This window comes from Echinops telfairi, unplaced genomic scaffold (genome assembly GCF_000313985.2).
Source record: "Echinops telfairi isolate 266 unplaced genomic scaffold, ASM31398v2 ScPeMD7_70;HRSCAF=299, whole genome shotgun sequence".
Lineage (NCBI taxonomy): Eukaryota > Metazoa > Chordata > Mammalia > Afrosoricida > Tenrecidae > Echinops > Echinops telfairi.
Genome location: NW_022103968.1, coordinates 26,520,279 through 26,531,975, shown reverse-complemented (window position 1 = coordinate 26,531,975; position 11,697 = coordinate 26,520,279). Strand labels below are relative to the sequence as shown.

At 40.1% G+C, this 11,697-nt stretch overlaps 1 protein-coding gene across 8 annotated transcripts in view; it reads left to right on the top strand.

Annotated features, from left to right (window-relative positions):
- Positions 1 to 11,697, top strand: part of GBF1 (golgi brefeldin A resistant guanine nucleotide exchange factor 1) — a 133,511-nt gene that overhangs the window by 20,894 nt on the left and 100,920 nt on the right. For all 8 annotated transcript variants that reach the window (XM_045291664.1, XM_013004264.2, XM_030885931.2 and 5 more), the window contains exons 2-3: positions 187 to 292; positions 1,303 to 1,369. In XM_045291664.1, coding sequence (XP_045147599.1) covers positions 197 to 292; positions 1,303 to 1,369 — 163 coding nt within the window. In that variant the 5' untranslated portion in view covers positions 187 to 196. The remainder of the gene's footprint in view (positions 1 to 186; positions 293 to 1,302; positions 1,370 to 11,697) is intronic.

Sequence of the window (11,697 nt, the reverse complement as noted above, 5' to 3'; positions counted from 1 at the left end):
AAAAAAAAAAGAAAATCAGCCAATGAAAATCCTGTGGATCACAATCAGTCAGTTTGCAACTAATAACTAAAATGGTATAGGATCAGCCATTTCGTCTGTTGGTTGCTATGAGTTGGGCCAACTCGATGGCAGCTAACATCATTAACAATGCTCTGAGTAAATATTTTCTCTGAACTGTTTTGGTAGGTTTGCCAGGATGGTGGATAAGAATATTTACATCATTCAAGGGGAGATTAACATTGTGGTTGGGGCCATCAAGCGAAATGCCCGATGGAGCACTCATACCCCACTGGTAAGTGAAGAATGGACTGATAGTTTGGTTGTTGAATGTTTTAGGGGATCAGACACATTGTTCAAACAGTAACCAAGCTCCAGTAATAAGAGGAATAGTAAGAATTCATAGTTCTTCTTTGTGTCAAAACCTTTTCTGTTTTATTCCAGCTAGCATCAAATTTATAAGCTACGTTTTTTCATTCTCCTCTCTGAAGTCATCAAAAGATGACTTCATCCTTCTAGCTATTTTTGTCAACAACCCAAGTGAGTATTTGGGACCTCTTTAATGCCTAAAAATATCAGAAAGGTTTCTTACCCTCTCATTCCCTAGGATTGTAAGTAGTTATTAAATTTATTTAAATTAGTGTAGCTATTGGTGCAGTGAGTATGACTTGTTAAAGGTTTACCTTCTTGAGGTTCAACAAACTTCCATATACCAAACAGGCAATATCTTGCCAATCAGAGAAGGAGAAACTTACCTGTTTTAAAGTTGGCTTGCTTTGTTGCCAGCTTTGTTTATTATGTGATCAAAGATTTATTGTATACAATTATACACAATACTTTTAGGAATAATCATAAAAATAATTTTTGAAATTTCCAATTTGGTAAGAGTGCATATATGTTTGTTTTGGGAAATTCTCATGTTTATTTATAAAAATGGATTGTTCTAAAAGTGAGAGTGGAGTTCAGAATGTCTTTGAAATGCTATGTGTGCTTATATAATGAATATGAAGGAAGAGAAGAACTAGAATAATACACATATAAAAGAACTGACAATCTGTGGTAGTTTGAGTGCTGTGGTCATCATATAGATTAGTACTTTAGGATTTGCTATTTTAGGTAAGGTCAGAGTATCTCTGTCAAATAAGAGCCTAAGAAACATAAAAACCATAACTAACTTCCTTTTTCTCAGAAGGAAAACTTACAGGATTTATTGGTTTGATTCAGGGAAAGAACCTTGGTATTTATTTAATTTATTTTTCTCTTTCAGTCCAATAATGTCTTTTTTTAAACCTGTGTGTTCTGCAGGATGAAGAACGGGATCCTCTGCTGCATAGTTTTAGTCATCTAAAGGAAGTTTTAAACAATATAACAGGTAAGTCCCCACATCTAGGTAGGATTACATATCCTGGCAAAAAATGTGAATGCTTGGTTTATTGCAAGTGTCTACTAACTTTCTGAAAAGAGTTAGATAAGAAACAGTGTAGATTTTGAGGGCCTTATGGTCTCTGTGCAACTACTCAACTCTTGTCATTGTAGCTCAAAGACAGTCATAGATAATATGGGAATGAATGGGCACGAATGTGTTCCAGTAATATTTTCTTTATAGAAACAGGTTGCATGCCAGATCTGGCCATAGGTATCATTTGCCAACCTTTGTTTTTTTTGTGTGTGTTACTGATTCTTTTCCCTGAATTCCTGATTCCCAGTACATTTTAGTTGGCATGCATCTTTATACACATACGCTTTGTCATTGGTTGGATTATAAGTAAGTTCTTTTTTGTCTTTATTTTATCAGCCTTCTTCCTCTACCTCATGTATGCCATGAGATTGGGAATTGGCAGTACAACTTTATGTTACTTGCAACAAAACCCTTCTCTTATGGAAAGGCATTCAGTGCTATCAGGGCCTTCATTTTCTGTAATACAGATCTCCCAGCCAGTATGCAGTCTCATCTAGAGCTACCAAAGTTGAGCCTGCTGCATAATTTTCATATATCCTTGGGTTAGGAATCTAAATTATCTGCTGCTTGGAATAAATAAAACCAAAATGTGCTGAGGAGCTAGTTCTGTCAGTGGTATTATCAAGCTTTCCTCTAGTCTAGTGAGGAAAGAGATGGTAGTGTGTCCCAGGGCCAACAGCTGTGGCAGATGTTGAAATGGTGCTGGCCTAGGTTGCCCCATTGTTCTTGTTTTTTAGCATTTTACCTGCCAGAGAAAATGACAACGTCGACCTGAAATAGACCATTTCATGCCAGATTGCTTCTGACCCCCCACGCAGTGCTGGCTCCCAGGAGCAGGTTTATGGGTCAACTGCCCCTGTGGTCCTGGACTCTGCTATCTATGACCAATTTCTTGTTTCTTTTACTGAAACAAACAGATTTTTCTGATTGGCAGTGTCAGGAGGATGGCTTTCCTGGAAGTCTGATACTGGTAGGAGTCTGGGAAAGGGTTTTGAGCTTAGAGAGAGCAACTGAAGGGCCTGTGCCCAGGCCGTATGATGGGAACGGTGTACCACTTAGATTGGAAGAGAGATGGCAGGCATTCTAGGACTTCTGTGCAGTTTAACTAGTGAACCTGATTTGGGTTTTGCCCCTTTTTACAAAGGCTTTCTGTTTGCATTTTTCTTAGCTATCTGCTGATGTGGGTGGTAAGCATATCACTATTAGAAATGGATGGTTCCTTGAACAGTGTCAATAAAACAAAATGATTTTCTTTTCTTGAAAACAGAAGATCTTTTAAGTACATAAACACTACCCAGGAGTATTTTCCAATCATTGTGAAGGAAATAAGTCTATTGTCTCTAGTAGACTAGCCAAATTCATTTCAGTATTTTCATAGTTATATGTCTCTGCAACATACTTGTGTTCATTATTTGGCCAAACTGCATGATAATGGCATGCTCAGCAGCATTTAGAGTGATATAATATTGAAGCACCTAATCTAAATAGAGGGTTGCACTTAGAAGATACAAGCATCCCAAGGGCAAAGTTTGAATGTTGCTGCTTTGATATACTGCCTTAGCTCACATCAGTCAGGGAGACTTCCCTGCTGCCCCTTACAGTTAGTCGTGAAGTCCTCTAGGGATCCTCTTAGGACGTTATTTGCCAGTAGGTAAAAACAGAGCTGTGATTTCTAGAGATTGGTGTGAGAGTAGAGAGAAACCACTAATAGCTACAAGTTCTTTGTGAGGTGGTGAAAATGTTTAGGTAGTGGTAACTGTTGTCGAACTTTGTGAATAAACTAAACACTAATCCAATGTACATTTTAACAGTGTGAATTTTATGGCCCGTGAATCGTAGGGTTGGTTTTTGTTTTTAAGTACATGTAGGCTGGAATAGTGAGGGGATTTCCTAGTTCACTCCTGGTGCTTGGAGCTGTGGAGGGAAGCTTCTATCTTTGGCCTTTGCTGTGATTTGAACCCAGTGCCCAGCAAAGGCAACATGAGGATCTGTTCTGCCTCCTAGCCTGGTTTGTTCTTTTATGTCTCTCTCATTAACTCATGGAAGCACATGGCTTTTATATTTAAATTTATTCAAGCTGTAATCTTTGACATTTGAGTTAGCTTTTAGTACAGTTTTGCATTTATAGTAATATATATTATGTATTTTCTCTATCCCCAAAGAATCCGTTTTAATCTTTTCCGGATGCAAATTTCAGGCTGTCTTGTCCCATCTCCCCTCTCTTGCGCTCTTTCCCCTCCCCCCACGGAGTGTGTTTGATCAGGTGTGGCAGGAATATCCACTGTCAAGCTGCGCCCTTTATATTAGTCAATATTATTCTTCTCCCCCCTCCCTGTCTGTCTGCCCCTTTGGGCTTTCCCAGTTGATTTATAATTTTGGAATTCTCATCGGAGTCTGTAATACAGTTTGTTCATTATTTAACCAAAACCTGTTTAATGAGCAGAGAGAAGCAATGTAAATGTTAGGCATGTTGCAGTGATGTACCTTTGTGCTTCTCAAAGCGGGTGGGCAGTTAACTCTGTGCTGCCTGCAAGGCTGGGGTGCCCTGGCCTTAGGGGCAGAGGGCCCACTGTTTCTCCCTTATCTTCCAAAGATACCTTTCCTTTGACCCTTCTAGCAAGCTTATGGGACCTCTTCCTTCTTGGAATTATCTTTAGTCTTACAGCCACATGATGTGGTAAGATCTTTAGCATGGGATAGGAGAATGAGATAGGAAAGCAAAATCCAGGCAGTCCCTGCATTACCAACAACCGACTTACATACAACCCTTAGGTAGAAACCAACCCCTATAAAGCCTATTATATTAATAATTTGTGGTATATTAATAATTTGTGGTACATACAATGCTTCAGAATAACAAACATGCTACATTATTATTCTTATATCGATATCTAGTGTATATGGAAGTGTTTCTTTAATGTTTTTATGCTAAGAAAGGTATACTATCTTGCTATTTACTATAAACTAAGACAAACATTTGACTTATTAGATACAAACCATACCTAACGATTTCAATTTACGTACAATTTGATTTAAAGACAGATTTAGGAATGGAACTTGTTTGTAAACTGAGGACTGCCAGTATCACGATACTTGATGTTGCTTTGGTTTTAGGTCTGAAAAGAGTACAGTTTAGAAGAATGCCTTTTGTCAACATGACCTGTAGTCTTGGTTCTCTCTCATTTCTGGTCTAGGAAAGCCTTTGCAGGCCTTAGTACCCTTCATCTAATACAAGTTAAGGGAAAGAACTCTAGCTAGTTGTGATTTTTGGAGTTTGGCTGTGGTCGCCTGTCTCCAGGTTAGGCTGTGTTTGTCCTTGGTTTTTAGACTTCCATCATTACAGAGAGATTCTTTTCCATGGGAGTCATTCTATGTATGAATAATGTGAGGAGTGTTTGACTTTCTCTCTCTTCATGAGAAAGAGAGAGAATCACCATCAATATCAAGAGCCCAAGGCTGATCACTGTGAGATAGAGGTCAGACATGCTTCCTCTCTCTAACCCTTTTTACCAATTCTTAGAAAAATGTCCATCCTATGACCTTCTCTACTTCCCTATTGGGCTTGATCATTTGTTGCAATGGTCACACAAAACTCTCAGACAATTCTCTTGATTATGTGGTTTATTAGGGAGCAAAGAGCCCTGATGGCATAGTGGGTTACGGGTTGGGCTGCTAATCACAAGGTCAGCGGTTTGCAACCACCAGCTTCCTTGGGAGAAAGAGGAGGCTTGGTACTGCCATAAAGAGTTATAGTCTCCGAAACCCACAGGGGCATTTTTTACCTTGCCCTATTATAGGGCTACTATGAGTTGGAATTGACTTGATGGCAGTGAGTGTGGTTTCTGATTTAATAGGGTACAATTTAGGATCAGGAAAGACTCAGGATACAGTTCTTCAGTCAGGGCAGCCTTTTCTCCACTGTACCCCCTAGTCAGGCTTCTTGAATCTCAGCATCTCAGTATTACAAAGATCTTAATCTCTACTAATAAGTAGCTAGAGGTACCCTGCTACTTCAGCAAGCCTCCTACTTTAAGATGTTCAGGTCTTTCATTCTGTGGGCTGGGAAGTGGACTGTGCCATCTTGTGCCAATTTCCTGGTTCTGCTGCCTTTGCTGCTTCTGTTTCCCTGCCACTGTTCTAGTTGTCTCTCAGTATCACTGGTGTTCTAGCTCTCTGTCTCCTGTGCCTAGGAGGGTCCCAGTACAGGGACTCCTATCTCTTCTTGGTGCTTGTCAGATTTCCTCTTTCTTCCTCTGAGCTGTATTATTTTAAGCCTAGAGGATGGTAAAACTGGATAACCCCCTTTTTAGGCCCCATGGTTCTACCCCCTCAGTGTAAAAAGAGAAAGGCCCCCGATGAGATGGATTGACACAGTGGCTGCAACAGTAGGCTCAAGCATAGGAAAAATTGTGAGGATGGCACAGGACTAGGTAGTGTTCCATTCTGTTGTCCAGAGTCATTATGGGTCAGTGGCACCTAGCAAGGACAATAATCCTTTCCATCTGAATTCTGTGTGATCAGTCTTTTCATTATTAGTACGTTGTCCAGGCTCCGTGTGTGTGTGTGTGTGTGTGTGTGTGTGTGTGTGTGACAGTTTATTTGCATGCTTACTGCCCTTGAATCAATTCTGACGCATAATGATCCTATAGCGCAGGATAGAACTGCCCCTGTGGGTTTCTGAGACTAACTCTTTAGAGGAGTAGAAAGTTTTTCTTTCTCTTACAGAGTGATTGTTTCAAACTGCTGACCTTATGGTTAGCAGCCCAACTTGTAACCTACTATATCACCAGGGCTGATAACCTAACTCAATCATCTGGTGAGAGAAGCCATCTAAAAGAATCCAGTGCACCCTCTACTGTCAGCATTTGGAGTTCGAATACTAGAGGCTTTTGGGTTTAAAACAGGAAGAGGAGAACAGTTTAAAAATATCACAATTAATATCTTTTATGGGATCATCTCTTAAAGACTATAAAGTCCTCAGGGACAGGCGTGCGAGAAAGACTTATTAGTGATGTGTGTGTGTGTGTGCTGAGGCCAGGACAAAAAATATGAGGGAGTGTAAGGGGTTGCTTTTGGAGATAAGGGCCCAGGCCTTTTTAATTAGAAAGATCTATGAGAATTTGGGGTATTCAGCATAAGACTAAGGTGGCTTTAGGTCTAAGGTAAATCCCTGTATTAACGATAGAACTATTCTAGCTTCTCTTCTTTTGGGGATTTCTCCATATTTGGATTCCTGTAGGCCTGGTTTATTGAATTGCTTCTATTCAGTGCTTATTGAATATCTGCTATAAATATCATTTTGCTGATATACTTAGGCATTGAGGTAAGCAAACAAACTTTCTACTCACTTATCCTCTGGAATTACAAGATCAGTGGCCCTAACTGACCATAAAGCTAAACTTCGTGACTTCTCCTCTATGGCATATGGCATATGGCTTCCCTATGACTATAGGGTGGATGATAAATAATTTGAGAGCAATCTGTTACCATCTCTTCTTAATCTTGCTCTTTCCCTTGCATAGTATGCGATATACCAAAGAAATGAACAAAAATGGTGGTTTATACATTTGTTTTTTTGACTTTTTCTTGTAGAGCTGCTCTAGCCAGAGTTCAGCCATTCCCACTGACATTGGTGGGTGATTTAGAGTAATTCCAAAGTGAGGATCTTTTCCCACTGAGATCACTTGCACAGCAAAATATGGTTTGCTTGAATGTAAGAGGGAGAAGCAGGTGCTTAGAGAAAGTGAATGTGTCAGGAGTTTATTTAAATATAGTTTATCCTGGACAAACACACCTGTAGGGTACTGTCTGTCTCAAGCTTTGTCAATTCAGAGCCTGAGCTAGGAGGTTTGAGTCCATCTAACCTCCAGAGGTTTGCAGAGCACATTTAAACAGAGTCTGGAAGCCAGACTGGGAGGAACTATGACCTAACACCTGCCTGGCCTGGGCCTCTTAAAAATAGACTTCTAGGTAAAAGTGAAACTGTTCTTTGGATGCTTCATATCTCACATTTAATCTGTTTCATTTGGAAGATGGGAAGTTTGGGGGGTGGGAAACATTTTAGTAGTCATTATCAATAAAACAAAATAAGCAAACATTATTTGAGAGAAGAAAGTGCTAGAGCATTATCTCTCATATAAAATGAATACATACTTTTATTCTTTCTATAGTGGCCTGCAGTCTGGGACTAGAAGAGTAGGCAATTTGTTTTTATTAATTAGCTTGAGAAGAAGGTTTATGAGTCATTAGCTTTGCCCCACTTGGAATTAGCTTGTGAATGACTCAGGGCCTCACAGGGGCAGTGCTAGCCTTGCCCTATAGAGTCGTTGTGAGTCAGTATCGGCTTGATGGCAGTGAGTTAGAGTTGAGTTACAAGAACCTGAGGCATCCTGGAGTGGTGTAGATGGTTAATGCTCCTGGCCGCTAACAGAAAGGCTAGCAGGACACGGCCATCCAGAGATGGCTTTGAATAAAGGCCTTGGAAATCAGTCATTGACAAGGCTGTAGAGCTTAGCCCTACTCTGACACAGATGGGTTTACCATGAGCTAGAATCAATTTGTCAGCAACTGATTCAAAAAAGAGTACCTGATGCATATGTGATAATAATTGGCAGATCATTTCATATCATGGGCTAAGTCTTGGTAAAGACAAGTTAGGGTAAATTTATGTCCATATCTATTTCCTATACCCTTTTGGACTTACTTATGGAGCACTGATGGTGCTGTGGGTTAGGTGCTAGATTGCTAACCAGATGGTCAGTGTTTCAAACCCTCCAGCTGCACCTATGGAGTAAGATACAGCTGACAGCTCATAGAGATTTACAATCTCAGAATCCCTAAAACTTGATGACAGCAGGCTTGGAGTTTTTCACTTTCTTTTTTGTATAATAAATATAAGACTATATCAGTTTGCAGATTGTTGCATAATATGTTACAATGTGACAAATTTGAGCCAGATTGACTTTGGAACCTTGGAATCTAGGTAAATTGAGTGGCTCTCTAGGGATTTTAGCACAGTTAGAAAAAAAATAAAGATAGGATTCTTTGTTTCCTTGGGTATTATTCATGTCATTAAGGTGCCTTTAAAGAGGCCTGCATATCGATGACTTGGCTGACATTTCTGTTTGCTGGGGTATTTCCCAAATAATCTCTGAGCTCTTTTCTCTTGGCATTTTTTAACCTAAAAAGTTCTAACACCCACTTGTGTTTGAGGTTAGAAAATAGAGACTCTTGGAAAAGAAGCATCTCTTCGTGGTGGATCTCCACATCGGTCCAGCTCTCCCTTTTCCTCTCTGCCTAATACCTCAGGCATACTTATCCAGGAAATTACAGGGCATCCCAGGCCTGTGAACATCTGGTTCAGACAACTTGCCCTTTAATGTTATATAAATTTGCCTTCACTGGGACGCAGTTGAACCAACCTCTCTCAAAAACTCAATGCCATGAAGTCAATTCTAACTCATAGTGAACCCATAGGAGAGAGTAGCCCCTTTTGGTTTCCAGGGCTTTAGATTTTCACAGGAGTGGATATCTCGCTCTCTTATGGAGCTGCTGGTGGGTTTGAACCAATGACCTTGTGGTTAGCAGTTCAATACGCAACTACTACGCCATCAGAGCTCCTCATCACATCAAATTCTTCACCACAGTCACTTCACTGGCTGCATGTGGAACTTTTAAATCATTGAAGAGACCCTGAGCTTTTCTTGCCATAAAACAAAAACCATACTCAACTGCCGTTGAGTTGATTCCAACTTAATAAAGACAGGGTGGAATTGCTCCTATGGATTTCTGAGACTGTACATTTTTTTTCTTTCAATTTTGCTGATTTTAATGGAAGTTGTATATAAGATTATTTAACGCTTGCATCTTCTGAATTAAATTTTCCTTATATTTTCCCTTTTCTTTTTCTACTTGGTGAGATTTGGCCTTTTGTTCAAGGATCTCTTTGTGGTCTTTGTCCAGTTTTAGCGTAGTAATAGCCACCTTGCTGAGTGAATGCTCACATGGACAGTTGTGCCATTTGCTTTATCTCACTGCACCCAACCAATGTAGTAGATAACATATTTCCTTCTGTAAACCTGGACTGCTTTGCCAGTTTGCTGGCCTTTGTAGTGTCCGCATACAACCTGAACGTTGTCATCCTTGTAGATAGACATGGTCCAAACACTGTATTTCTGTCTCAGTTCCTTAGAAAGAGGGAAAGAGATAATTTTGCAAATGTGGGAAGGTGCCTTGAAATTCCTTTTCCTATTTGTGTTCTGGTCTGAAGGGATTGATCTTCATTTGCCTGCTGCTGCTTCAGCAGTGGCCCCAGAAGGCAAAGTATTTACGACAGTAGAAAGCCTCATTTTTCTCCCACGGATAGAGTGCTGGTGGTTTGGAATTGCTAACCTGGCAGTTAGCAGCCCAACACATAACCTATTAGTTCACCAGGACTCCTTTCTTGCATGAAAGTAAGACTAAATAAGATGTACCTGTTCTCACTTAGCTACCATTCCAATTTGGCTTAAAAACACGTCTATGATCTCGTTCAGAACCTGGGTACTTTATGTAGTCTGCTGGCTGGTAGGAGGACATATTTCCCACGACTTGAATCTAAAAAATGTTTTTAGAAAGAGGAAAGGAAAAAAGAAAAAAGAAAGAGGAAAGGGCATTCATAATAGCTAACTCTCAAAAGCAGAGACAAAGAAACCTAATTTCTGATGAGTTAAACAAATGTGCAAATGTGCTTGACACAATGGATGTGTGTATGGATTGTGATAAGCAGTGTATGAGCCCCCAATAAAATGATTAAAAAAAAAAAAGAAAGAAACCTAATTTCTTTTTGGCAGAGGTTAGGGGCAGTGTGACCATATGACTGTGGTGTCAGAATTGCTGATATGACTCTCATTGACATTATCCTTGTTAGCACGGACACCTTTTGAAGTCTAAAACTTCTCTTGGTCTGTGCTCAACTTGTCACGACAGCAGGCAGATGAGTAAAACGAGGGAAAGCAGCTGTTGCTTTGTGCTTAACAAGGAGGCAGCCAGAGTCCCTTTCTTCTTTTCCATCCACTGACACTCGGGGTAAGTGCCAGTAGGGTTTCAGAAGAAGCCAACTGTTTGAAATCCAACTTGTAGTTTTGATTGGGAGGGAAACCAGGAAGAGTTCATTTGCTTCAGCCTTGCTTGCCTCTAGCCACCGCTCTTTGCTCCTAGATGCTGAAGTGATTTTGGACGTGGTTTTGGAAAAGGTGAATGCGTTTGTCTTTTCTCTCCTGGCACCCATTAGAAGGCTGAGCTGCAGATAGAGCAAAATGGGCATTATTTCAGGAGCTTAGGGGCTACTTTAGGCTTTCAGTTTTGCTGCTGGAAAACCAGAGATAAATACCCCTCAGCAGTTTTGAGGCCTTTGTTCCTTTCTTTTATTCATTGGAGATCTTAAGGTCTTAGATAGACAAGCACTCCTGGCTCCCTGTTGGCTGGCTTTTCATTGCATGCCTCTTTGGGAACACCAGCCTTCTGTTACCATTGTAGGTTGAGTTGTGAAGGGCTGCCACATGTGCACAGAGAGCAACTGACCTCTCCTTGTTCCACGCTTATTGAGCAATTATTTACCCACTTGTGGAGCTGACATTATTGCTTTGGCTTTCTGGCCTTGTGTGAAATAGGGGCATCCAGGAAGTAGCCTGATAGACTGTACATCAGAGGACAATAAATTGGCATTTGATTTGGTGGAAAGGCAGGGCCAGATGTAGTGTGGGAGCAAGAATTTTCTGTAGTCAACCATGCAGCTTGCTTCCAGGTGTCTTGGAAAGCAGCTTGGGAACAAGAGATTAAGTGTAGTTGGGGACATTAATTGGGGAGGAAAAGGATCAAAATAACTCGATGTTATCTGTTACTGGACCTTAAATGGGAAATATCCTTTACAAGAAGAGCGGCAAAAGATATTTTCCTAACTCTGGTTGAAGTTTTTTCACTGATTTTTCTTTTTTTTCCAAGTTATTAATTGGCAAAATAAATAAATAAATTGAGAGACTCACGGTCAGTGGTTGCAGATAAGAAAATCTAATTCCACGCGACCTTGATAAAATGAAGGTTCATCATTCTATTTGGGCAAATAACAGAGTTAAGAAAACTTGCACCAAATTGATAATAAAATATAAACTGAAAACAACTTGACCAAACATTTATCTTAGAATTTAGAGGCCCATTAAAACAAAATTTAATGAGGGAATGTGTGTGTGTGTGTGTGTGTGTGT